Here is a 27587-nt window from a genome sequence, read left to right as displayed (position 1 = left end):
CAAGACATTACGTAGGTGACGTGTCCTTCCTAGGAGAGCTCATCTGGAGGCATGTGGAGCTGAGTCGGCTTCTTAACCAGGGGCACGAGTATAGCTGTGTCTCCAGAGGAAGTTTTCAGAGTTCGTGAACGCATGTCCCGGGAGCGCACACCAACCTGCCGCCTGGTCCAGAGGCTGTGTGTGTGGAGCCGGGCAATTAGGAAGGAAGCGCCGGGTGATGCTGAGGCAACCCCGAGGGTCAGAGCCCCAGCTTTTAATTAAGTGTTTGCACATTAATACTAAGGTCTTCATAAACAAGGCCTTTTTCAGCATTAAAATAACCTACCTGATTCGCAAGTAGATTTGAAGCAGCGTATTATGAGAAAACACAAATATGAGAAATGAAAAGATAGAAAATAAAAATAAAGAAATTTTGGTTAGAATTCATAGAAACTGAAAGTAGATTGGTGGTCGCCAGGGAGTGGGGGAGATGAGGGGATGTTGGTCAAAGGGTACAGACATCTGGCTTTAAAATGAATAGGTCTGGGGATGTAATGTGCAGCAAGATGACTACAGTTAACAATACTGTACCGTGTACCTGAAGGTTTCTAAGATCTTAAATGTTCTCACAACAGCAAAAGGTAACTGAGAGGTGACAGCTGTGTTAACTGACCTTATCGTGGTAATCATTTCACAATATGTACATTTATTAGATTATCACATTGTATGCCTGAAACTCACACAATGTTGTATGTCAGTTATATCTCAGTAATGCTGGGGGAAAAAAAGAAATTGTGCTTAAAGGAAGATGAGGGTAGGAAGAATAAAAGTAAGCCCGGGCTCAGGCTAGTATAAAAAAATGCATGTCCTAAGTTACTGTACCCCTGGGAGCGAGGCTCAGATTTGGCTGTGGGCTTCCCAGTAGCCTGTGCAAAGAACAGTTACATGACTTATTTCTAAAGGAAGAGAGGGTGATATTCACTGCATCTAGAACGGCGTTTGTGCTACACATGTAGCCTGTGAAGCACGGCAGTAAAGTGAACGCCTGCGAGCCCATCACACGTGCCCACAATAGACCGTTTCAATGCCACCAACGTCCCCTATGTGCCCTTTAGACCGTGAACTTTTTCCAAGTAGGTGTATTACTCTTACAATTTAAAAAGAAGTCTAAGCACCTTGTTTTTTGAGGACTGGAAGGTCCGAAAACTGCCGCACAGGGTTTTTCTGGTGCTACGACCCGCGGAGAGTTCCCCTCGTGGATCTTGGTAGAAAGGACATGGTAACGTGGTGAAGAGCCAGCATCCTTGACCATGTCCTCGGGGTGCACGTGGAAGCGCACCGCCAGGCTTTCGCTGCATCGGCTGTGCCACACGTGGACAGGAGCTGCGGAGTGCATGCTTTAGGATGTGGGTGCAGTGATGTCAGCATACAGGAATCTTAGCGAATCGACCATTTTTAAAATGTCAGTAAAGCACACACAGACATCCGAGTTTCGAAAAAGTAACTCCCTCATGGGCCCTCTAGGATGAGGGGTTTTAAGCCACATCCCTGTGGCCTGGCTGAGTTGACCCTCTGTGTCCAGTGTATGCTTAGCAGTAAGTCATCAACCTAAGGTAACATTAAGGATAGAGTGTGTTCATCAAAAATGATGGCTTTCTAGCAGTAATTAGCATAGCAGGATCTGTGTCTAATAAGACCACTTCTTCCCCCCACCTCTTCCATTTATGTATTAATTCAGTAAATACTTAGTGTTCTTCAGGTTTGTTTATAAAACCCCACCCTGTCTTGCATATACAAGAATCCTGTCTGTTGGCGGAGTGCTGCATCCAGCATATTTAAAACTGATGTTGGGACTTCCCTGGCAGTCCAGTGGTTAAGACTCCGTGCTTCCACTGCAGGGGGCACGGGTTCAGTCCCCGGTCAGGGAACTAAGATCCCACGGGCCACGTGAACAAAACTGATGTCATGTTTAAAAGGAGCGCTATAAAAGGGGATGGGGGAACAACATATCTGCTATTTCATCCCGTTAGAAGTTACCTTCATTTGTCAAGAGACTGGTCCTACCATCCTTCCCAGTTATGGTGGCACTAAGGTACAGAGTGTAAGCCTCAGAAACCACGGGAGAGAGGATGTGCTCCGTTTGCCTTAACTCGTAACCGTTTCTTTTTCCCCCACTTGAGTCATTGACTTAGTAACAGGCCATAAAAACTGCAAACAATTTTTTATTGTTCCTAGTATATTTTTCTTATAAGGTGATAAAAAGTGGGTGAGGGGTCATTATGGAAGTGTAAAAGAATATTGTAGTTGACTAGGCATGCCTAACGTCAATGTATGATATCAGATTTATAACGCATGAAGAGGAAATTAGGGTACAATTTAGATCGATGTCCGGTGACTGAGTCAGTCGGATCTAGGATTGGGAAGAAGATTGCTTTTTTATTTGTTTAAGGGAATACAGTCTACCCGAAGTCCAAACAGGATGCCATCAGTTTCAAGATAAATAGGTAGGCACAGACCAGCCTTCCTTCTAGCCTGGTCCTTGATCAGCTTCTCCTCGGGCTTGAGCGTTTCAATTCACTGTACTGACAGGAGCCTGGCTGAGGCCCATCAGAAAATGGCTGGTGCTACGAAGTTTAGTGCCTTTGATACTGGTTTCTAAATCTGGCTGTTAAGAATCTGGCCCTCTGCAACCTCATTCACTGTTGAAAGTTCAGAAGGGCTCAGTAAATAAGACCCTTCTTCCCCCTGAGTTCCGAGCCAATTGAAAAATACAACAATAGAATGAAGGGAAAAGGAGCTGGAAACATTGCCACTGATTCTGACAAGCTTATGTTGGAGAATGTGGATTTTTTTTTTTTGGTAGGCAGGTGGGTAACCTACTTTTGAGCCCTGGAATTAAAGAAATGCTCCCCCCCCCACCCCTGTCATGGACAGCTGTGGCCCAGCCCCTGCTCTCCACCCGCTCCACCCATACCACTGGGGCTGTGCTCTCTGTGCAGCCTCACTGCCCAGAGGAGCGGGGCGCAGGGCGGTGCAAATCCAGCAAGTCACCCCCTCTGGGGGGTATATGTGAAGACTGTGTATGTGTGGAGGCCGAGGACCCCACTGAAGAGACAAGAAGTGTGTTTCCACCCTACCTCCTTCCCGCCCAGGTAACTGTGTCCGGAAGTCTGATGCATTATCAGAGCTGGGCGTCAAATCCACGTGCTCCCAGGGTTGATAATGATGGATTAAATCTTGAGAAGAGAGCTCTCCTGGGTGGCCTCTTCCAGCTTGACTGCTTGTCACCACCACCACAAACCCCAGGTTTGTCATGCCGTGGTCCTTACCAAATCAGGTTCCAAACCCTGGGGCCCATTATTTGCTGGGATTTGAGATGAATCTGATTTTACATTATCAGGAATCTAGTGATAAGTAGTAAAAGGAGAAACTTCTTCCTCAGAGCACAAGAGGGAGGTTTTTTGTGTGTTCTAAGGTTATACAAGGGATACAAGAATATGTGTTAGCTGGAAAATACACAACAATTTAGCAGTAAATGGAGCAAAGCAGAAACCCCTTCCCTCCCTCACACTCACCCCATCCTGCCTTCCTCCGCAGATAAGTGTTGACTGTGTTTCATATGCGTCCTCCAGACCTTTAAAAATTGTATATAATTGAGATTTTATTACACATATCATTCTGCAGCTGTCTCCTTTCACTTAACTACATTTTTGAAAGTCTTGCCTGTCCCTGTAGCGTCTTGTATTTCCCTTATCTTTGAGAATTTTGATTTGAGAGCAATGCGGCACATTTAGCCACGCCTCTGGCGGACAGCCACGCCTCTGGCGGACAGCCACGCCTCTGGCGGACATTGTCGGGTTTGCTCTTTCTAATGCTGCAGCGTCCATCTTTGTGCGCTGCAAATAGCATTTAAAAGTGCTTTGCTGTGTCCTTCTCTTCCTAGCCCCCCGTTTGCAGTGGGCAAGCATGAATGCAGAGACACTCTCAAGGTGGAAATCCGAGCACAGCCCCCAGTTGAGTCCCAAGTCCCACCCTGTGGCGCCTCTAGGTTTGTGATTCATCGGGTGGGAAAGTTTCCATTTAAACCCATCCTTATTGGAAAAATGGCTCTTTGGGGAATTTACCCTCCCTTTCTTCCACGACTCCAGGTAGGCCGCACTGGAAATGCAAGTTACAGTAGTTCCCGGCGTGATAGCATTAAGTCTATTAAAGGCCCAGGACATGTGAATCTTAGGAGGCGTCTACTTCCAAAATCAACCATCTTTGTTAGCAGTGAAAACCTGCAGGGGCGGGGGGTGGGGCTGGCGGGGGTGGCGGTGACCCTTTGGGGAGGTGGCCTCGTGCAGTTGTTCAGGAAGCCTTGCTGTGGCACTATTCTGCTAAGGAGGGTACTTCCCGAAGCTTCCTGCTGTGTGGACTGTGGCTCTGCAAATGAAGTCCAGCCTCTTCAGCCTTGGCGTTCTCCCTTCGGTGGCTTGCTTAAGTCTTGGCAGGACGCCTGCCCTTTCCCCATGTTGCCACTGCATTTCGAGGCAGCCTTTCTGGGCCCAGTGCTCTGTGTATCGAGGAGGGGGAGTTGCACACCTGGTTCCCCTCTCCCTACCACACCTCATACACCAGTGCCTGTCACGTACCTGAACTGACCCTGCTGATGTGAGGGTTGAATACCTTTGGTCTCACCAGTCGGTAGGACCGTGATCGGCAGAGGGTAACTGTGCCATTAGCTCAGACCTTTTCCCCGACCTCCAGACCCAGACTTACCGGCCTTCTCCCCGTGAATGTCTGACAGGCACGTCACACTTTCCGTGTCCCAACCCAGGCTCATCTTTTCCTCCACACAGGTGATTTCCCTCCTGTGTTTCTGTCTCAGCAAATGGCACTCCAGGGAACCCCGGGAGTCACCCGAGGCTCTTCCCTTTCCTCTGCCCTGTGCTCAGGTGGCCGTGGGGATCCGGGCGGGCTTCCTCCCTCCTGCCCTGCCTCTGTTGCTTTGTGTCTGTTCAGGCTCTCCCTCTTTCTGTCCTGGCTTAAAGCAACATTTCCTGACTGGTCTCAGTCTCAGAACTCTTAGATTTCTGATGGCTCATTCACATGGGAGCTGGAGCCACCTTTCTGGTTGTGTCTTATTTATTTACTTATGCCCTCAGGCTTCAGGAAGTATTTAGGTACATACAGGAATCCCATCTGGTTACTCCCTTGCTTAATACCTGTCATCGCTTCCGGTCTGACGTGCTCAGCATGGAGTCCCCAGCCCTCCATGATCTCATGCGCATCTGTCTCTCCAGGCCTGACTCGGGTCTCAGAAACCCCAGGAAGCCCCAGCGCCCCAGCCCCTGGCACCTCCCCAGGTGTGCGCGTTGCTGTGCACCTTGCCCGGCCCCAGGCTCTCAGATGCCTTCAGGCTGTGGGGTGGTGAGGCAAGGCCAAGGGTTCAGACACTGGGCGCTCCCACGCCACGCGCGCACATAGCGCCACTTCCAGATCTCATTTGCACAGTTTTCCATTCCAGCGCTCCCCTTCTGCAGTCACAACCCTGCGTTTTCGAGTTGTGTCCGTACCCCTTCCTGTTACAGAGCTGGCCATAGCAGCCTCCCTTGTCCATGTGGCGGGGATGTCCCTCTGGGTCCCTGGCTCCTGTTGCCTCTCTGTCGCGTGGCCAACACACATTTCCTCAGGTTTCCCACAGTGGTGACTTAACCTCTCCTGGTGACCGTTCCCCATGAGGTCGCCTGACAAGGGTCCTGCCTTTGTCCTGCACCGCAGAGGCGGCACCTGGGTTCAGCGTTAGTCCCACGTGAGCGGGGCCAGGGAAGAAGGGCTGGCAGTGGACCAGCCTGGTCCGAGGAGGTTTCTGGCTCCAGACGGGGCCTTCCTGTCGCCCTGGGGCTCGCAGCCACTGCTGGTGTCGGTGAGGCTCCTTCTTTCTGACCCTCCCTGGACTGCGCACACCCGCTGCTCCTCTGGAGCAGCAGTTCCCGAAGTGTGTGCATTGAAGCCAGTCCCGTGGGATGTCCCCGTCCCCAAGCAAACTGTTGATGTCACAAGTTTGAGACACGCTTGGTACTGAGATTCACGACCCTCAGCCGTACACCAAACTCCCCGGAGAAGTCCCACAGTGACAGGCCCCTGCCAACCCAGTCCACCTCCAGTCGCTCGTGACCCAGGGACACTCTCGCCACGTCACACCTCCTCCCGGTTTCTCTAAGCACGCTTCCTGACGTCATGCGTCATTAGCAAAGCCCCTCATCCTGCTGTTGTCACCAAGAGTGGTCCCAGGCTCGTGTGGCCCCAGTAACGCCCTCGCCCACACCATGACCCCGAGGGCCGGGCTCCGCTTCCTTGCCTGCAGCTGGGAAGGGGTGGGGCCGTAGTTCTGCGTGTTCACTCTCGGCTTAGGTGGCTGTTCAGTTCCCCCACGTCCAAGCGTTGCAGAGAGCCTTGCCCTGAGCCCGGCACGGCACAGGCGCTCAGTGACTAACTGACAGGTGCATACGTTCCTCGTTCCACTGGCCTCTACCTGTGCCCGGAAGGGGCTGCCGCACGTTCACACCGTGCTTGCCCAGTGGAAAGCGCCGCCCCTCTGCGCCCACGTCCGCCGTGGCCGGGGCGCCGGCCTCCTCCTGGTGCCCCAGGCCTTGGGGGCCTTACTCTGAGTGCCAGCGTAGAATCCCGGAACTCACACAGCGCCCACTGGGGCTGCGGTCAGGGCCTCCTTAGCGAGGGGATGCTCCCTGGGCTTGTCGTCCATACTCAAAATCCAGAGTTACCTTGAGAGGGAAATTATTCCAACTGATGATTCTGGGGCCTCTCCCAGCTTTCTCTTCCTGGGCTTTTCTTCCTTAGCCAGACTGTCGCAGCTGTGTCCGCCCCGCCTACGCGCAGAGCAGCGCCCGTAGCTGATGGCAGCGACCTTTAGAAATCCAATCCAAGGTAAAGGTTAGTCAGCAGATCAGAGCAGCCCCCTGAGTGCTCGAGCATTCTTATTAACGCCTCCACCTAAGAAGGAAGTGGTAGCCGTCGCCCGCTGTGAGTTCTCCATTCCATGGGCAAATTTATACTTGGGTGTCAATGTTCAGGTCAACTTCTACTTCATAACTTACACCCAGTACCTCTCAGCTCTAGCATCCCCGTCAGCACTGGGAGCTCAGCGTGGACAGGCAGAAAAGAGGGGAAGCTACGCTGACTTCCATGCGCTCTTGTTGGCATCTGCACCCGCTGGTATAGCATTGCCACCATCTTGCAGGTGAGGCACGGAGATTTATTTGATCATTGATTCTGCCCGCTGGATTGCAAGCTCTCTGAGAAGAGGGCTTTTGCCTTGCCCACCGATTTCAGCGGTGCCTAGCAGAGGCCTGTTAGATGGTGGGCAGTCAGTACTTACTGAATGAAATACCACACCTTCCTCCCTCGTTAGGAGCAGGCTGGGCCATTCTCCCCTCGGCTCATTGCCAGCTTTAAAAGAAAATTTTTATTTACTTGATTGAATAGTAAAGTCTCAGTACTGTTTAACATACTGGCTCTTCTCATGAAAGGGGCAGTTATTACTGCTTTTCAATTAATTTCTTCACAGGGCAAACAGAATGATATAGAATTTAGCAAAAGAGAAAAAAATCAGTGTTTTAAAAGATAGAGAACACTTTCTTTTCTTTCTTTTTTTTTTTTTTTTTTTTTGTGGTACGCGGGCCTCTCACTGTTGTGGCCTCTCCCGCTGCGGAGCACAGGCTCCGGACGCGCAGGCTCAGCGGCCATGGCTCACGGGCCCAGCCGCTCCGCAGCATGTGGGATCTTCCCGGACCGGGGCACGAACCCGTGTCCCCTGCATCGGCAGGCGGACTCTCAACCACTGTGCCACCAGGGAAGCCCAAGAACATTTTCTTAATTATGAAAAAAGGGGGTTGTATGTAAATGAATTTTATTTGTGGAAATATGAAGTAGCCAATATCACTAACTTTAAAATATTTTTCTCTTGTGTATATATTATGCGAGTGTTTTACTATGGCTGTGTCCTTCATTGACCACATTACTGGCTCCTTGATCCCCTTGATGTGTTAGACAAGTCATTTAGATGACATTTCAAACAATGTTCTGAGCTCCTTGCTGTTTAAGCCAATAACAGGAATAACAAGTAATTAATTTTTGAAAAGTCAAGGGTTTAAAAAAAAAAAAAAAAGAAAGGAAAGGGAATTCCCTGGCAGTACAGTGGTTAGGACGCCGAGCTCTGACTGCCGAGGGCGTGGGTTCAGTCCCTCGTCGGGGAACTAAGATCCCACAAGCTGCACGGTGTGGCCAAAAAAGAAAAGGAAAAGTCAAAGGTTAAAAGTTACAAGATCATACATGGTCATGAACCATTTAAAAGCCGGGTTTTCGGTCTTCAAGGTGAGAATATGGGGATCTGTAAATACTGCGAAGGGAAGCAGTTGAGAACGTGGCCGATTTATTACATTTAGTAAATCAGTCAAGTATTCTGGAGTGCCCACTTTTGGAAGTCAGTCTTCATTCATGCATTCAACAAATAAATGTTGATTGAGTGCCTCTGTGGTCCAGGTACTGTGCCAGGTGCTGGGGACATGCAGGTGCTATATCTTCAGCCCTTGTGAAACTCCATGTCTGCTAAAGGAGAAAGACACAGAAATGGCTGCAAAATGATCACAGTTCAATATGATCAGCGTGGATAATGTTCCGTTCGAGGGTTGTGGTGACATAGAGGGAACTGAGTGCTACTGCCTGCCCCTTCGGGAAGGGCTCCACAGACGGCTGAGACTTCCTCTCTTCGCCTCTACTTACTTTTGTCCCCTAGAGTTCTTTTAGACAATTTCCAAACATTCTATCATTTTACCTATAAATAATTCAGTATACATCTCTAACAGATAAGGGCTTCAAAAAACGTAACCACAGTGCCGAATATAATTAATACTAATTCCTTAGTATCATGTAATACCAGTGCAGTCCATTTTCACATTTCCCGTGTTTTCTCAAAATGTCTTTTACGGTTGGTTTGAGTCCATCCAAACAAGTGTCATTCACAGCATTTGGTGGTTTCTCTATTTTAGTACATGCTTAATACCACGTTGCTGTAGTAGCAAAAGCAAAACAATAAATGGGACGTGCCCATAAAGTAGGCAGTGATTTGGCCTATAGGCAGGATTAAAAGGGAGTAGGGTGGGAGGGGGATTGTGAATTTTTTCCATAAACACCTCTAGAGCGACTTGGTGCCAAGTGCCTGTGTTATTTGTACACTCAAAGATAAAATCTTAATAAAGAAGAAAACCAGGATAATAAACTGATTTTCATTGCTTTTGTTCTTTATGATGTCTTTGACTAGGCAGCTTTAAGTTCCTCTGGGAGCTTGGTCAGGGCGAACCCACCCGTTTTCTTATAGACTGCTGCTTGGAGTGGAGTAGCAACAAGCCAAAGGTGGGTGGCTTGGGAAATGCATCAGTAGGGTATTACTAAACTTGGACTTGGGCTAATTTTTAAATCATATACGATTATGGTTGGAGAATCCTGGTGGATGAAACACTTTGCAAATCCGTTGGTTCTGTGCCGTTACAGTGATTTGGGATTAATGCATTGCTGTCAATGTCTAACACGATCTCTTTCCTTCTCTCCCCCTCCCCCCTCAGGCTTCAACCATGTTAAGAGCCTCCTTGGCACCCGTGTAAGTGACTACTCTTAGGAGTTGTTATTAAGGAGAATAGCTATGGGTAAAACTGAAATTCAAAACAGTTTTAATAAAAGCTCTTAACCGCCTCGCTTAGACGAATTCCTTTGATTAAGCTGAAGCTACATGTGGGCATTAAAGGAAATACCAGTAATCATAAGTAATACTTACAAAATACTTACAAAAGTATCTTTTAAAGTCAATTCTATTTACGTTGGTGAGGTAGCATCGAATGGAAAAAATTGTTGAATTGTTCCTATAATATTCTATAGAAATCAGTTTAATCTACTGTCATACGGCGGTCAACAGAACGTTGCAATGTCTAAATTTTATGTTCTCTCCTGAGTCACATTGTGACCAGGGCCACAGGATAGCTCTGTGTGTGCTGGGGCATTCCTATCCAAGTCAGTTAGGCTGTCCCCCGTGGGGGTATCTGATGCACGGGGGCTTCACCAGGCATATGTGTTGCACTAGCAGGGAAGTTGAGAACCTTTGGCATGGACACGAGGACTAGGGTGGGTTCTGGTGACCCTCTGAGCCAGCCTTGGGTGGTGGTGGGGATTGGAGGGTGCTATGATATTACCAAGACACCTGCGGTCGATACAACATTCCTCCTTCCCTCGGTCCTGCCCGAGTCTGACATTAACCCTGCACTCTGTTCACTTCAGATGGTGGCTGTAGAATGCAGTGCTTATGAGCACGGACTGCTGGGGTTAAAACCCCCCTCTGCCACCGGCTCTGTGACCTTGGACCATTTTTATAACCTGTCTGTACCTCAGTTTCCTCATGGACTGTAGGAGAGTGGCTGGACCACAGAAATGGGGGATAGCCGAGCAACTTAGTAATATTGCCATTATTGGCAAGTAAATATGGCCTAAATATATATGACCGTTTTTCCTCCTTTGAGTAGAAGCTCCCCAGCTATGGAACATTATCAAACTTGGCTTTACAAATGGAACTTTTTTTGTCTAGAGAAAGAGCCTGTTTGCATTTTAAATTAAAACTTTTTTTCATTTTGAAATAATTTCAGAGTTGCAAAAATAGAACAAAGAATTCCCATATACCCTTCACCCAGATTCCCCAGTGTTAATATTTTACACAAGCCCAGTGCAGTTATCAAACTCAGAAAATTAATGCTGAAAAAGTACTGTCCTCTAGTCTGCAGGGCTTATTCACATTCTATCAGTTGTTCCATTATGTCCTTTCTCTGGTCTGGGGTTCAATCTAGGATCACACGTTAGTCTTGTCATGTCTTAGTTTCCTTTAATTTGAAATCATTCTTCGGTCTTTGTCTTTCGAGGCCTTGACACTTTTGAAGAATACTGACCAGTTATTTATAACTGGAATTTTTTAAAGTATTTGTATTAATTTTTAAACTCACAATAGTATCTGCCTCTGGAAAAAAATAAAAATGATCAATGTGCCATGTACAGAGGTTTACCATTTACTATATTAAAAGAAGACTCTGACGCTCCTCCCCAGGAGTGTTCACTGAGACCCCATTCGACGCCCTCTTTTCTGGCTTTTTCTTCCAGGCCCTGTAAGAGGATCTCATTTTTTCTTTTAAAAACTAACCTTAAGGGAACACCCTGGCGGTCCAGTGGTTAGGACTGTGCGCTTTCACTGCTGAGGGCACGGGTTCGATCCGTGGTCTCGGGGAACTAAGATCCTGCAAGCTGCGTGGCGTGGCCAAAAAAAAAAAAAAAAAACTAGCATGTAATTTTTTCCTATAATGTAAGTAATACATGCTCATTATAGAAAATTTGAGTCTATAGAAACATGAAGAAGAAAATTTAGAGAACCCCAAATCCTACCTCCCAGAGGTATTAGCTCAGTTTTTACTCCACCCTTAAAAACAAATGAAACCCTACAGCTTTAGTCTTTTCACTCAATTCTTCATGAATTCTCATTTAATATTAATATTCTCTGCACAGTATTAGAAGAATCATATTTTGTTTTGTTCTTAGTTTTTTTATTTTGAAATAATGATAGATGCATAGGAAGCTGAGTCCCTCAGTGTCTCAGATAAGGTGGTGACATCTTATCTGACTGTAGTACAACAGCAAAACGAGGAAATTAACATGGAGACAGTGCAGACCTCATTCAGTTTTCAATTTTTCTATACACTCCAATCTTCTTCTATTCAACAAAACAAAATGTGAAGATACTTGTCTTATTGACAAGGCATCTGAGGTGGTCCCTTTTGTTTCTGGCCAGCCAGATGCAGGTGTTGGGTCATCTGCACCGTGTAGATCTCTGAACAGCGGTCTCTCTTAGTTGAAACCTGCCTTCGCCTGAGGTCTGACTCGGAGTCCTCCTGAGGAGGGTTTGCAAATTGCCCTACTTACTACCTGTCTCACTGGCACGTCCCCACTGCCGCTTCCTGGCCACACCCTCCTACCTCCCGGAGGGTCAGCTGTGCACCTCCTCTTCACAGTTGTTTTCTGACCCCTGTTCTGTCCTTCACGTCCCCCCAGGCCAGTCCGTCAGGCTTGAGAGGGACAGTGGCTTCAGGTTTTTAGGGAGGACCCTAGGGTAGCCTGCTGAAACTAATAAGCTTTGAACTTTGCTCAGGATTCTAAATAGAACTCAGGATTCTATGAGGCCTCCGAGGTGATTTCATCCCCATGGTGTGGAGCCCTGGCCTATTGTGAATGTGGTGGTATCTAATCCCGTTAGGCCGAGACTCCTTGTTTTAGGAAAAGTGTTATATAGACCCTGGTACATGCAACAGAAGAGACAGAGCTGAGCCCGTTGAAGCTGGGGTGGGGGGCCTGGAACCCAGCCCTCTTGGTGAAGGCCTGGAGTTAACGCCAGGAGCACAGAGAGCAAGTGGGCCACTGCCCGTCCAGTGTGTCAGAGCAGCTCTAGGTGAGACTGTCATGATACTCAGGAGGTGTGATGAACACGCCCTTTTGCTCTGTTCTTTCTCTTTGAACTTGTGTTGCTGAGTAGGAAATTGAAGGATGTCCCATTACTGCCCTCCTTGGATTATGAGAAACTGAAGAAGGATTTGATTTTGGGGAGTGACCGCTTGAAAGCCTTCTTGTTGCAGGCTCTGCGCTGGGTAAGTACCTTTTTCCTGAAGTTAAAAAAAAAAAGGGGCTTCCCTGATGGTGCAGTGGTTGAGAGTCCGCCTGCCAATGCAGGGGACACGGGTTCGTGCCCCAGCCCGGGAAGATCCCACATGCCGCGGAGCGGCTGGGCCCGTGAGCCATGGCCGCTGAGCCTGCGCGTCCGGAGCCTGTGCTCCGCAGCGGGAGAGGCCACAACAGTGAGAGGCCCAGGTACCGAGAAAAAAAAAAAAAAAGAAGAAGACCATGCTGGTTTTCTTGTCTGGCTGCCTTGCCTGTATCTTTTAACCCATCTTCTCAAAATCTTTCTTCATGCTTCCTGCTGACACCAAGAGTGAAAATGAAAAGCAGCTTCTGAAGATCACTGTGGTCTCTTTTAAAAAACCCCTATGTTGGCGTCACAGCTGCCATTGCCTTCACTCGATGATTTGATACATGATGATTTGGTACATGTAGTTTCAAGGCCCCGGAGACGTCCTGGCATCTGGCCCTTCCCTGGTCCTGAGCCAGACTCACAGCTGGTGGTGTCAGTGTTTTAGAGCACGAGTCCCGCTCACACTGACCCCCGCAGACACCTGTGGATTTAGGTATTCCCGCACAGCCACACGAGCAGGCATCAAGGGTGAAAACTTATTAACAAGTCTTTAAGGAAAATAGAGTGTAATCTAAATAGTTGCTTTTCTGAGAATTCCCTGGTGGTCCAGTGGTTAGGACTCCACGCTTCCCCTGCAGGGGGCACAGGTTCGATCCCTGGTCAGGGAACTAAGATCCCGCAAGCCACGCGCGCAGCCAAAAAAAAAAGAAAAAAGAAAAAAATCCTTCGTTTAAATAAATAAATGGTTGCTTTTCTCGCCAATTTTCAGATTGATCACAGTTAAGGCAGTGGTTCTCAAGCTTTCTGGTCCCAGACCTCTTGACACTGTCAAAAATTACTGAGGAACCCAAAGAGCTTTTGTTTATGTAAATTTTTTTTTTTTTTTTTTTTTTGCGGTATGCGGGCCTCTCACTGTTGTTGTGGTCTCTCCCGTTGCGGAGCACAGGCTCCGGATCCGCAGGCTCAGCGGCCATGGCTCACGGGCCCAGCCGCTCTGCGGCACGTGGGATCTTCCCGGACCGGGGCACAAACCCGTGTCCCCTGCATCGGCAGGCGGACTCTCAACCACTGCGCCACCAGGGAAGCCCTTGTTTATGTAGATTTTATCTACCAAAGTTTCACAGTATTAGAAGTTAAAGCTGAGAAAACGTAAAATATATTTTTATTAATTCATTTAAGATGAACAGTAATAAACCGAGGACATAACATAACATATTTTTTATGAAAAATAACTAGTTTCCAAACTAAAAAATAAATTAGCGAGAAGACTGACATTGTTTTACACTTTTATAAATTTCTTTAATGTCTGGCTTAATGGAGGGCAGCTGGGTTCTCATCTCTGCCTCTACATTCAGTTTGTCACAGTATCTATCACACTTCATATGACCTCTGAGAGGTTGATCATTAAAAAGACAAAACATGCCTTAGTATTATTATGAAAATAATTGTGACCTTCTACACTACCCTGAAGGGACTCTCCAAGTGTAGTATGGGGAACCCTTCTAGATCCCCAGGGTTCCCCAGACTACATTTTGAGAACTGCTGGCCTAAGTCAACACTGGTTCACTCTTTTTTTTTTTTTTTTTAATTTTTATTGGAGTACAGTTTATTTATTTATTGGGCTCTCTCTAGTTGTGGCAAGCGGGGGCTACCCTTCGCTGCGGTGCGTGGGCTTCCCATTGCAGTGGCTTCTCTTGCTGCAGAGCACGGGCTCTAGGCGCGCAGGCTTCAGTAGTTGTGGCATGCGGCTCTAGAGCGCAGGCTCAGTAGTTGTGGCACACAGGCTCAGTAGTTTTGGCGCACGGGCTTAGTTGCTCTGCGACATGTGGGATCTTCCCGGACCAGGGCTCGAACCCGTGTCCCCTGCATCGGCAGGCGGATTCTTAACCCCTGGGCCACCAGGAAAGTCCCTGGTTCACTCTTTAACTGAACAATCTATTCTAATTCACCTTGAAATAGCGTCAAACCCCTTCATGGATCCCCAAATTTCAGGTTATCTTGACGTCCAAATGCCTCTGAGTGATTTCCCCATCTCTCTGGAAAGCACTTGCACTCTGATGGTTGGCAGTGCTTCCGGGAATGTGGTCTGGAGGAGCACTCTGAGGACGCTCCAGGATCAGCAGGAAGAGTCCTGGGGCCAGTGTGTCTGCTCTGGTTTTGTTGACTAGAGTGGGTGGGGTGGCGTGAGTAACCGCTAGTGGCTGTCCCTGCCCGGAGGTTTGCCGCTGCTCCAGTTACCAGCCTCCCTTTGGTTCTTCGATTATCCGCCGGGCACTTGCTATCGGTCCATGCTATTAAGCCTCTTGGCGAGACAGGATGTTCCTTTGCTGAATGAATGTCATAGAACAAGCAGGAAAAATAAAGAGATCCTTGTGATTCTGTCTGAGACCCCTCCAGCCCCTCACCCCTCCACCCCAGCCCAGCAGTAGCCTCCGAACTCACCAGAAGGGCGGCAGCCCCTGTGACCGTGTAAAGCCCGTGGGTGAGAAGGCGGGAAGAGCAGCAGACTGTCTGGAACCCAAAGGTGGAGGTCCTGAGAGGCCGGTGTCCCGGAGAGGTGGGACCCACTGCGGCCAAGGAGGGAGGCCCTGGGGGAAGAGAGGACCGTATGCAAGGAGGGCGGTGCCAGGGGTGCCACACACGCGCACGCACACACAGTATCCGCAGTGCTGCTGTGCCAGCCCCTGTGGGATGGGTCTGCTCTGTGCGCCTGGCGCTCATTCACGGCCCCCCCGTCGGGCACCACGCAAAGGCACCCTGTGTTTTCACACCCCCGTCGGCTGGACCACACGTCCCGAGCCCCCACTGCGCTCACATCCCCCCGTGCTGCCCAATAGCCTGCTCGTCCTTCGGGTACCAACGCTTGAGCCACTTACGGCAAAAAAAAAAAAAAAAAAGCCCTCTCCAGGCATTGGTGTGCTGTCTCTTATCTGCTCCCTTACAGTCCAGTCCAATACAATCCTTCACTGCTCTGGAGGTTACATGTGTAAGCTGACTCCTGCATCGCCCATTCAGAAGTACGTTGTAATTTTTTGTTAACTGACTTGTTGGCTGGTTGGCCACCCGGCTGGGTATTACTCACCTTGTTTGGTGAAATGCATAGTTACTGGTGCTGCCAGCTGCGGGAACAGTTTCCTCCACATCGACACTTGGGTCCTGTTGCCCTTGTTTTTCTTCACTCTAGCGCTTGACCACATCGCACCCTGGAGAGCAGAGGGAGACCGTTCTGCAGGCCTACATCAGCAACGACCTCTTGGACTGTCACAGCCATAGCCAGGTGGGTGAGAGAGGGGCCAGCGCCCAGCCAGGGCCTGCATTTCTGGGAAGGATCTTAGAAGGTGGAGGCTTTCATTTCTATGCATATCTTCATCGTAGTGACTGTATGTCAGCCTGGGGCTTCTGTTAGCTTCCGAAATCTGCTGTCCACCCTGGACACTGGCCCACTTTTCACTTCTAATGCAGAGTCCTAAACAAGCTAGTACTGCTTGATTCAACTCCGGAGCCCTTTCCTGCCATTTTTCCTTTTCTCAAATTCCCCGCTCTTTCCCTCACGCCACTGCTTACCATGAGTCCTGAAAACTCAGCATGACTTACAAGGGGCAAGGCAGGTAAGCAGATTCAAGTTGTTTTCATCTGGGCCTGACTTAAAAAGTGTCTTGGGCTTCCCTGGTGGCGCAGTGGTTGAGAGTCCGCCTGCCGATGCAGGGGACACGGGTTCGTGCTCCGGTCCGGGAAGATCCCACGTGCCGTGGAGCGGCTGGGCCCGTGAGCCGTGGCCTCTGAGCCTGCGCGTCCGGAGCCTGTGCTCTGCAACGGGAGAGGCCACAGCAGTGAGAGGCCCGCGTACCGAAAAAAAAAAAGTGTCTTCAACACTCTTTGTATATAGCTTTGGACCAGATAGGTCTAATGGTGCAGTGGGAAAAGTATGGGGTTTAGAGGGAGATAAACTGGTTTCAAATCTCTGCCCCACCGACTATTGGCCAGACACCCTTAAGCAAATTTCTCAGTCTCAGGGAGATTTCCACCACCAAGAAGGGGCCATCACCTGCCTCGTGAGGTTGTTGGGGTGGCTGCATGCGGTCACGTGTGGGAAGAACTTAACCCAGGGCCCAGCTCGGAGGAGTCCTCCTCCCGCCTCCTCATCCCTCTTCCCCAGGGTTCTCAGCACCTGGCCTCCTACCGAAGGAGGATCGACAGCTTGAACATGCCCTATGCAGAGAAGATACTGCATCTCATTATTTCAGTTTCATCCAAAATGCTCTAAAAACTTCATCTCCCTACTGTTAGGCTTCACAGCGTGTGCCCTGAGTGCAGTATCAATACCTCTCGGGATCGCTGATGAAACAGCCCCGGAGAAAGCTTGTTGCGCGTAATCTGTTGTGTGCACAGGCGACAACATTTAAGGGTTTTGAGTTTCTTCTTTGTACACAATCGTATTGTTCCCATGAAACAGTTAAGTATGAAAAATAAGTCCCTCAAATTCTTATTTTCTTTTCCTTTTTTTTTCTGTTGGTATTTGTAATGGCACGGAAACCAGCCTATAAGACACGAAGCAGCTGAAGAATATACTGTCATGACTTAACGAACTCAAATTCAAAGAGTGAATTCAATACTGATTCTTTCTGAACTGTGATATTTCATTGAATCTAAGATGTAATTTCTCCCCCCATTTTAGCATTTCCGAAACTGGGGTGTATCTGATAGCCGATGGCCTGTTACAGTTTACCTTGCAGTGCTTTTTTCTTTCTTGGTTATATATAAAAAAAATAATATGTCCTCCTATGAAAGGTGTCTTAGGTTTTGTGATATATGATATTTGTCAAAATGCCGAAATCTTTATAGCCACTGAAGATGTCATATCTTCCTCAGGTCATTATTTTTAATTGCTATCGCTTATTTATTTTTTTTAATAAGGAATGAGCTGGAGTTACCTTAAGATGTCAGAGAATCTGCAGAGCAGGAGAACTCCTTGGGAAATATAGGTGCCGTGTCACCATGACACCAAAATAAATTGGGAGATAGATATATATATATATATATATATATATATATCCCACGTTTTGTTTATCGATTGATCAACAGACACTTGAGTTACCTCTACCGTTTGGCTGTTGTAAATAATGCTGCATTGAACATGAGTGTGCACACCCTCACTTTTGTCTCAATCAGTTCCTTGCTTTTCTTTGTAGTGCCCTCATTTGCATGTGTACCCTGAATAATATAGTGTTTGATTTGGGGTTTGCTGAGTGGCAAGCACAGACCTTGCTCTGCAAGGAAAGGGTACTGTTCCCATGTTAGATGAAGGCACCTAGGGGAAGATGACATGAATAAAATTGCTGGATTATAATCAGGCGTAGCTTCCCTGGGCTCTTAATGGTCCCCTCTGGGGACATTGGTAATCAAAGTCAGGAGAGAGTCCCAGGAAGCACAGGGCCTCTGGCAGGGCTGAAAGGCAGGCCAGGTACTGGTTATCCAGCAGCAATATGTATGGCCAAGGGGAATGGTGAGCCGCTCTGTAATTTGGGTTTTTAAGCTTGCCTCGTCTGCTTCTAGTTCTCAGGAGCTGATCACACGAGAACACTTCTGTGGGGATGAAAAGACTTTCCACAGCTGATCCACACAGCAGGGTGTGAATGGGGGAGCTGGAGCTTCATCAGAACAAGGGCAGGGGTATCCAAGTGTGGATGAGTCTGGGCTCACCTTACCGAGGTAGTTTGTACTCTATTTGAAAATATGTTACATGGTGCACTACTTTGGATCCCTGGCCATATTTGCTAAAACTGCACAATCTGTGTCCTAGCAAAACCACTCCTAAGTATAACCCCAACAGAAATGTGTCCATACGTTCAACTAAAAGATGTGTAAGAATGCTCATAGCAGCACTATTTATAAGAATCAAAACACTGGCTATAACCCAAATGTCCCATCAAGAGTAGAATGGATAAATCAACTGGGATATATTTGTAAAATGAGATGTATTGAGCAATGGGAAGGAGCACACAGCATCCAACACGGATGACTCTCACAGACATAATACTGAATGAAAGAGTCAGACATAAAAGAATACATACTGCATGACTTTACTTATTAAAAAATTTAAAAACGGACAGAACTAACCTACGATATAAGAAGCCAGGAGAGATATTGCCCTTGATTTGGAAAGGGACCCCGGAAGGGTGTCTGGGGCTTTGGTAATGTTCTGTTTCTTTTTTTTTTTTTTTTTGCTGTACGCGGGCCTCTCACTGTTGTGGCCTCTCCCGTTGCGGAGCACAGGCTCCGGACGCGCAGGCTCAGCAGCCGTGGCTCACAGGCCCAGCCGCTCCGCGGCATGTGGGATCTTCCCGGACCGGGTCACGAACCCGTGTCCCCTGCATCAGCAGGCGGACTCTCAACCACTGCGCCACCAGGGAAGCCCAATGTTCTGTTTCTTGATTTGACTACCGGTTACCCACGTGTCGTCAAGCTGCACACTCATGATCTGGGCAATATTCTGTATGGATGTTATATTTCAATAAAAATTTTACCTAAATGAATATGGTACAGTGGCAATAGGCATCTTGGGGATGACAGCCTTTGGTATGTCACTCTCCTGAGTCAGTCATTCAGCCTGTACTGGTGGCCCTCCACATCTGGGGCACAGCTGCCTTCCAGAAATCTCTTTTCACCAAACGTATGTTGATTCCTTGCAGCCCTTTCCTGAATTGGATCTCTGTTTCCAATATTCAGTATTGTCTTCTTGGTGAAGCCTTTAGTTAATAGCTTCTAGAAAAAGGATGGATGGGAAGTATATTTTTCAAGACTGTGTATGTCTGAAAATATCATTATTCTTTGTATAGAACTCTGGGCTGTAAATAATTATCCTTCAGAATTTTGAAGATATTGCTTCATTGTCTTTTAGGTTCCAGTGTTGCTGTTGAAAAGTCCCAAGCCATTCTAATTCCTGACCCTTTGTATGTGACCTGTTTTTTTCTCCCTAGAAACGTGTTGAATCTTTTCTTTTTCGCCAGTGTTAATGAATTTCCCATTGATGCCTTTCATGATGTGTGTTTGATTCACTGTTTTGGGCACTTTGTGACCCCTTTCAATCTGACAACTTTAGTTTTGGGAACTTTTCTTGAGTTGTTTTGTTGATGATTTCCTCGTGACCTGTTTTTTTCTCTCTAGAAACGTGTTGAATCTTTTCTTTTTCACCAGTGTTAATGAATTTCCCATTGATGCCTTTCATGATGTGTGTTTGATTCACTGTTTTGGGCACTTTGTGACCCCTTTCAATCTGACAACTTTAGTTTTGGGAACTTTTCTTGAGTTGTTTTGTTGATGATTTCCTCTCTTGTTTTCTCTGTTCATTCTTTCTGAATGTTGGGCCTCTTGAACTGGTTCTCTAATTATCTTTTTTCTCATATTTTTCATTTTGTTCCACTTTCTGGGAGATTTCCTCATCTTTATTTTCCAACCCTCCTGTAGAGTTTTTCATTTCCCTTTTTTGTGTTTTTTTGTTTTTTTGTAGCATTCTGTTGTTTCATGGATACAGTTATCTCTCTGAGGATATTAATGACAAATTTTTGTCTATTTTTAGTTTTCTTCTCCCTGCACAGTCTCATTTCCTCCAAGTTGCTTCTCTCCCCTGCCCCATTTGTTTTGGCCTTATTTTCCGTGTTAGAAACTTTCCTTGAGTTCCTGGTAGACCTTGGTTATCTCCTAATGTTTAGAGTGGAGGGACTGAAAAGCTGACTGGCCGTTCTGAAGGTGAGGGTCAGGCCTGTAGGCATAGAGCTCCACTGAGGGTGACCCTCGTGGGCCATCTATTGGGAACCTCTGATTTCAGGAACTTTAGTTCTTTCCCTGTTTCCAGGGCTGGTCATTCTCCTCCAGGAAGTGTCTTCTAATCTGCCTAGAAGGTAACAGTCTGGTTGGCAGTGTTCCGAGAGCCAGGTAGGGGAAGAGGATGGGGGTGGCTCTCTGTCGAGCATTTATCCTGCTTTTAGGCACCACTCCTGCTCCATTTTGGTGTGGCAGCCCTGCTCCCCTGTGCCTGCTGTCCTCCGTCCAGAGACCTTTTGTGTTGCCCTCAAAAGAGAGCGCTCCCAGATGTGTGATGGGAGGTGCACGGGAGGACAGCTGTGCAGGAGCAGCGTGGGGGGGACCTAGCTGCTGCCTCCACAGCTTTCATTCCTTCTTCTTGATTTCCCCCCAGTTCTTGAGACTTCTGAAGATTGCGTGACGTAAGCTGGGTGATTCCTCATTGCCCGCTTGGCGTTCTTGGGTCTGCTAAGTTTGTTACCATCCTGCATTCATGATTCCAAGATTGTGTTGTTATAGTTTCTTGTGCTGTCCTCTCTGTCCTTGAAGATTTGTCTCCTTAAACTGTAGTTTTATGGTGGTTTTGGAGGGAGCGAAGTTAGACGAGTGTTGGACCAATTGTTCTACCTGGAAAGGCGTCAGCAACAGTAATAGCAAGTAGTGTTGCTTACTCGGTGCCAGTCACCATTCTAAGTGCTTCAAATCATTAATTCTTCTAAATTTGGAAGTCTGAAAAACATATTTTTTTGCCAACTCTCGGAAAAAAAGTCAGTTGGAAATCAAGACTGCATCACCTCTAATAAGTTCACTCAGAGGAAGAGAACAGCAGACCTGCGGAGGAGACATACGCTTCTCTCTCACTTTTCTTTCACTTCATTGCTTTTCCTCTTTGGATATATATATATTTTTTTAATTTTTTTATTTTTCTCTCCCATAGAGGAGTGTGCTGCAGCTGCTGCACTCAAAGAGCGAGGTGGTGCGGCAGTACATGGCCAGGCTCGTCAACGCTTTTGCGTCCCTGGCAGAAGGTGAGACGGCAGCTCTACTTGCCGACTGAGGGGAAAAAATGAAAAGCTGAGAATTATGTTTTATTTGGTGGACAAAACTGAAGACTTAAGCCCGGATGCAGCGTCTTACATAGCTCAGAGGGACTGCTCTGAAGAGGCAAGGGGGGAGCCAGGGTATAAAAGAGTTTTTGCAGCAAAGATGAGGTAGACAGAGCATCAAAAGCTTACTGTTAAAGAAAACCAGACAACTCAAGTTAAGGAATTCAGCACTTTTCTGTGTACGGGAAGATGCAAGAGTCTGGGCTCACTGAAATCATTCCTTTGACAGGCACCTCAGCGATCTAGGGCCATATCCTGTGCTTTCCCATCCTGAGCCTCTTCAGGGTGCACCGCTGGGGGTGGCTGCAGGGGCTGAGGGCTTGGCAGTGGGCAGCCCGTTGGTCTCCATCCTGAGCTTCCTCAGGGCTCACCGTCCAGAGTGGCTGCAGTGGCTTGATGGCTGCAACATCCTTTGCTTACTGATACGGCAGGCAACATTTTGTTTTTCATTGATACCTTCAAAGGGAAGAGCTAGGTCGTGTGGATGTGTTTTTCCCTGTGAAAACACATTCTTCCCCAAGTTTCTTAGCAATGACATGTGATTCCTCAGTTTATTACTGTTTAATGCATCTAAGGTCTTTTGAAAAACTTAGTTGTTGTCATATTGCTGTAACTTATGTCAGAGCAAATTTTGATGGTTTGGGAGTTTATTTTGTTAGCCTTTGGTTTTATTTTGTAAACTTTCTGGTATTGTAACGTAGTACTTTTTAGATTGCTCTCAAGATAGCAGGTAACGCATTTTTTATCATTTTCTACTTAAGGCCAAATAAGGTTTGGTGAAATAAAGTGATCCCAGTAAGCACTATACCATGTCTTTCAAAACACTAATCCTTTTAAATCAAGAGGATTTGAAAATTCCCAAAATAACATGCCACCATAATTTAATTCAAAATGATTTTACAAAATGCCATTACCTCCCATAAATTCTAATTTGTTTGAGCTCTTTTTAACACGAATAATGGGAGTTTTAAATTGTGACTGTATGACACTCCAGAAGTTTTTTCATTCATTTGTTTGTTGTTCCAGCCATTTAACAAACATTTTATGATAAGCCAGGGTATGTGCCAAGGACCATTCATATAATATGGTTGAACTTTATGTCTGAAATTAATGTCATCTGTATCAAGATACAAGTTCACGACAGGCTAGTGATAGGGTCCCAGGTATGGTTCCTAACTTCTTCTCCAGGCCATGGGTGTGTCCAGAAAGCACTACTGGGCTGCCTCTATTGTTAAGACTAAGAGGTTCATAACACACAGATTCATCACCCCCTTTTTCCTTGTGATCTGACTTTTGGGTTCAAGATTTTGGGTAGGGACTTCCCTGGCGGTCCAGTGGTTGGGACTTTGCCTTCCAGTGCAGGGGGTGTGGGTTCAATCCCTGGTCGGGGAGCTAAGATCCCACATGCCTCACGACCAAAAAACTAATACATAGAACAGAAGCAGTATAGTAACAAATTCAATAAAGACTTTAAAAACAAAAAATGGTCCACATCAAAAAAAATCTTAAAAAAAAAAAAAAGATTTTAAGTAAATAAAAGTGCTCTGCACAAGAACACGGTGATGAATCATGTTTAGATGACAGGAAAAGTGGTTTTCCATTCATTAGATAGTTGATTGAGTAAAACCAACTTGCAGTTGAAATATGCTTTAATAAGTTTTCTAGAACATAAAATTACCCAAACTCTCTACGTGTGTTATATGCAAAGTTTTCATAGAAAGTGGTTTTGGAGCATGAACTTAACACGAGATAAATTCTCTCCCTTGTTCATCTCTGGTTATATTATTAGGTCGCCGCTACCTTGCCCAGAGCACAAAGGTGCTGCGGATGCTGGAAGAGAGGCTGAAGGAGGAAGACAAGGACGTCATCACCCGGGAGAACGTCCTCGGGGCCTTGCAGAAGTTCAGCCTCAGGTGCTGACCGTGCAGTAGGTCATGGTGGCGCCTGTGAAATCAACTTGGGGGTTTCTTAGCCACTTGTTTTGTGCTTATTTGGTCCCAGTGACAATCCAAGATGCAGGTGATATTTTTCAGTGAATGCTTAGAAGAGGTTGGGTGACTTTCTGAAGAAGAGCTGGAAGGCGTACCTCGGATCCACTAAACCATCCTGCTCCTACACTTTAAAGCACTGGTATATTCTCCTCATGACCATTATCTCGTGCTGACCAGGTGCTAGATGCTAGATTGTGTCTCAGGCCACGTGCAAGGTTTGGAGATAAGCACATGAATGCACCCCGAGAGAGCCTCCACCTGCAAGTGCCCACAGTTCACTGTGGGGGAGGCACGTGTAGATGCGCAGTCACAGTCGGGGGGTGGGTAGGTCGCTTTGTGGAAGTCAGGGGTGGAGCCTCCTGGTTCCTGGTCACCCATCTCAGCCGCCTGCGCTGTAGTCTCAGCCTGGACCTGGTCGTGACTTGGGAGTGCTCCACATTCGAGATTTAAAACTCAGACACCTCTTCTTGAAGCAGATCTGACGTCCTCCCAGAGCCTTTTTTTTTTTTTTCTAAATTGGCAGCATTATTAAGGTGTATTTTACATACCACAAAATTTACCCCTTTTAAGTGTACAATTCAATGATTTTTGGTATATTCACCGAGTTGTACAACCATCACCACAGTCTAATTTTAGAACATTTCCATCACCACAGAAAGAAACTTCCTGCTTATTTGCAGTCACTTTTCATGCTTATCCCTCTCGCCCCAGGTAACCACCACTCTGGTTTCTGTAGATTTACCTGTACTGGTGTGGTCTTTTGTGACTGGCTTCTTTCACTTGGCATAATGTTTTTGAGGTTCATACAAGTAGCATGTACCAGTACTTTGTTCCTTTGTGTTGCCGAATAACATTCCGTTACGTGGACAGACCACATTTTGTGTATTCATTCGTCAGTTGATGATATCTTGGTTGTTTCTACTTTTTGGCTATTACGCATAATGCTGCTATGAACATTTGCATACACGTCTTTGTGTAGACCCATGTTTTCTTTTCTCCTGGGTAGGTATCTAGGAGTGGAATTGCTGGGTCATATGCTACTTCTCCCAGAATCCATATTCCCTGATGACCACCTGACTTTCTCGTTGACTACTAAGAATTTTAGTACCTTGAGTCCCTAACTTTTTCTCTCAGTCCCTAACTTTTTCTTCCCACCAGATGTGGTTAACATCTGACTGACTCTCACTAATAAACTAAAACCTGAAAAGGGACATATTCTAAGTGTGTGTATGTTTTGTGGGGGGAAAGCTCTAGATATGTAGTTCCTACTATTTGCCATGTCCCTGCTGATGAAGGTTTCTCGTTCTACCTATGAATTGAAAGAACTATAAATAATCTCCAGAGTTATTACTTCCTCAGATCATAGGAACATGTTTCTGTCTGTTTATAAAGATGATTTAGCTTGATGTTGACTGTATTTGAAAAACTTTTAGAAATTGAATAACTTCAGTTATTATAGTGCTTAGTCCCGTCAATTCTTAAGGTTGACGTGATAACATCCACTGTAACACATTATGATGAGGCCTTGAATTTTGTAAGATTTTACACCTGGACCTTGGGTAGAAAATAATTCCATATAAATCGCATTACCCAAGTTACTAAACTAGCCTTACTCTATAGAGATCTGAATCAAAACGGTATTGAGCTGGTTTTATATGGGCTCGTCTTCTTTTTTGTGTCTCTTTACTTTTACATAGCTCAGAGTGCCTAAACTGCATTATATAGACTAGACTTCAGGTAAAAATCTGTTTGTCAGTGAACCATTTCTATGACTCTGTTTCCTGGGTTAAGTAGACCAAAAGCTATCAGTAAATATTTATTAAGTATTTGAAGTAATACGCTGCTAACTCTAAATATTGAAAAGGAAACTTTCAGAGTAGGAAGTCTCCTTACTGCCTTATTTTTCTTTAAACCTTCAGTAACATCCTTGAAAGGTAAAGAATTTATTGTTGTAGTTTCCGTTGTACAGGTCTAACAGTAAGATATTCGCCAGGGTCCGTAACTTCTGTGAAGGTTCTTTTCTGATAGGCATTCACACTACCATGTACTGTCACATGAAAGGTTTCCTGCTAACTCCCCGCAGGCTGTCTCATCCTAGGCGCCCACTGCAGACAGCGATGATTCAAGATGGCCTCATCTTCTGGCTGATTGACGTCTTGGAGGAGCCTGACTGCCTGTCAGACTACACGCTCGAGTACTCGGTGGCCCTGCTCATGAACCTCTGCCTCCGGAGCACAGGTCTCACTGTTGCCGTCCCCCTGCCCCCAGGTTCTGGAGTGCCCACGAGCCTGATGTGGTCTGCCTTCCGTTTCCCTCCCAGAAAACTCAAAACAGAAAAAGAGTGAAGCATGTCCAGCTAGGTATAAAGCTATTGAATCCCTAAAGCCAAGATACCACTCTGGCCTTGGAAAGAATAATTTATACATATATGTATGTATATATATATATATATATGCAGAACCCACATTAAGAGGAGATTGAATTACATTACGTTTTTCTTCATTTTCATTGCATTATTCAAAGTAGGAAGTGAAGAGTTATGATCTGTTTTATCTGAAGACAGAGAAGTATGTTCCCAAGATTCCACAGGATTAAGTTGGTGACAGAGCAGTGACATTAAACCAGCCTTCCTGCTCTTAATCACAGTCGCCTTCCCCACTCCACCTCGTACAGACAGCGATTCCCATGTGACATCTCAGGTCATTTATGTCTTGATCAATAAAGGGAGTGATTTTAGCTTTCCTGCAGGTTCCATCCCACTTAAATGATCTGTTCCCTGGGATGGAAGAAGCTTCCTTGGAGAGGTGCCACGTCCGGCCCATGGCTGACCTCTGTCTGAGAAGGTGTTGAGAAGGCGTTGGGAGAAGGTTACCTGGATAAATAGCTCAGGGATATTTGTTAGAAGCTCCTTCACCCTCAGACGCCTTGGAATCTGAACCACCTAACTGTGTGTTGTTGACTGACTAAATGACTTCTATCTTCTCTTTTAAAAAAATAGCATATGCAAATTTCCTAGCTTTAAAACATTTATCAGATTATAATCGGCTTGTCTTTATTATCATCAGTTTATTTGCAATGATTGTCATGATGATGTTTGGAATTCCTGAAATAGCTGGAGGATTTTTAAGTGATGGCCTGTGCACTTGGGAGGAGAGCATGGCCCTTTGACTACTCATCGTGCTTTCAGTGTAGTGAACAGCTCTGACCTCCTGAATAATAAGAACCGCCTCCACTTACTGAGCACTGGGAGTGTGCCGCCCTATACTGAGCCGCCGGGACTTCCCTGGCGGTCCAGTGTTTAAGACTTCGCGCTTCCAATGCAGGAGGCTCAGGTTTGATCCCTGGTCGGGGAACTAGGGTCCCACATGCCGTGGCGCTCGGCCAAAAAAACACAAAAAACTGATGCTCTCTTTCTGTCTCATGGTCCTGTCTCCTTTTCTCACATTGCTTTGGGAAACTTTAGTGTTCACACCCTGAGATATACTGAGCTACTTAACTCCACATCGCCCTTTGAGGTGGACGTTATAATCCCCAAGGGACCCCAGAGGAAGAAATTGGGCCCCAAGTCGGTGAAGTGACTCACCCAAGGTCACACAGCTCACAGGCAGAGGAGCCAAGGTTCATATTCAAGTCTGCCTGACCTGAAACTGTGCCTCTGAGTTTAGACATGTCCTGTTTTGTTTCTCTCTTTTTCTCCTAAAGGGAAGAACATGTGTGCCAAGGTGGCGGGCCTCGTGCTGAAAGTTCTTTCGGATCTGCTCGGCCATGAAAACCGCGAGGTACCCAGTCAGCACCGTAAACCCCGGGCTTGGGGGAGGGTGGCCCGGGGTACTTACTGCACTTGCCCTCTTCCAAGTATTTGTATAAGCTACGTCAGAGCTT

At 46.7% G+C, this 27587-nt stretch overlaps 1 protein-coding gene across 11 annotated transcripts in view; it reads left to right on the top strand.

Moving 5' to 3' along the window:
* The window catches only part of ARMC9 (armadillo repeat containing 9), a 146895-nt gene that overhangs the window by 37038 nt on the left and 82270 nt on the right, over positions 1 to 27587 (top strand). For 9 of the 11 annotated variants that reach the window (XR_003793890.1, XM_029224973.1, XM_029224971.1 and 6 more), the window contains exons 10-16: positions 9603 to 9637; positions 12596 to 12707; positions 15993 to 16085; positions 21546 to 21636; positions 23504 to 23627; positions 25789 to 25943; positions 27408 to 27484. Coding sequence is in view for 10 of the 11 variants with exons in the window: in XM_029224973.1 (XP_029080806.1) it covers positions 9603 to 9637; positions 12596 to 12707; positions 15993 to 16085; positions 21546 to 21636; positions 23504 to 23627; positions 25789 to 25943; positions 27408 to 27484 (687 nt within the window). In the remaining variant the exon portion in view is untranslated. The remainder of the gene's footprint in view (positions 1 to 9602; positions 9638 to 12595; positions 12708 to 15992; positions 16086 to 21545; positions 21637 to 23503; positions 23628 to 25788; positions 25944 to 27407; positions 27485 to 27587) is intronic. The other 2 variants (XM_029224970.1, XM_029224972.1) reach the window with 2 other exon arrangements.

The sequence above is a fragment of the Monodon monoceros genome, unplaced genomic scaffold, assembly GCF_005190385.1.
Source record: "Monodon monoceros isolate NGI ecotype Baffin Bay Population unplaced genomic scaffold, NGI_Narwhal_1 Super_Scaffold_16, whole genome shotgun sequence".
Classification (NCBI taxonomy): domain Eukaryota; kingdom Metazoa; phylum Chordata; class Mammalia; order Artiodactyla; family Monodontidae; genus Monodon; species Monodon monoceros.
Note: the sequence above shows the minus strand (reverse complement) of the source record. Positions and strands in the feature narration are given on the sequence as shown.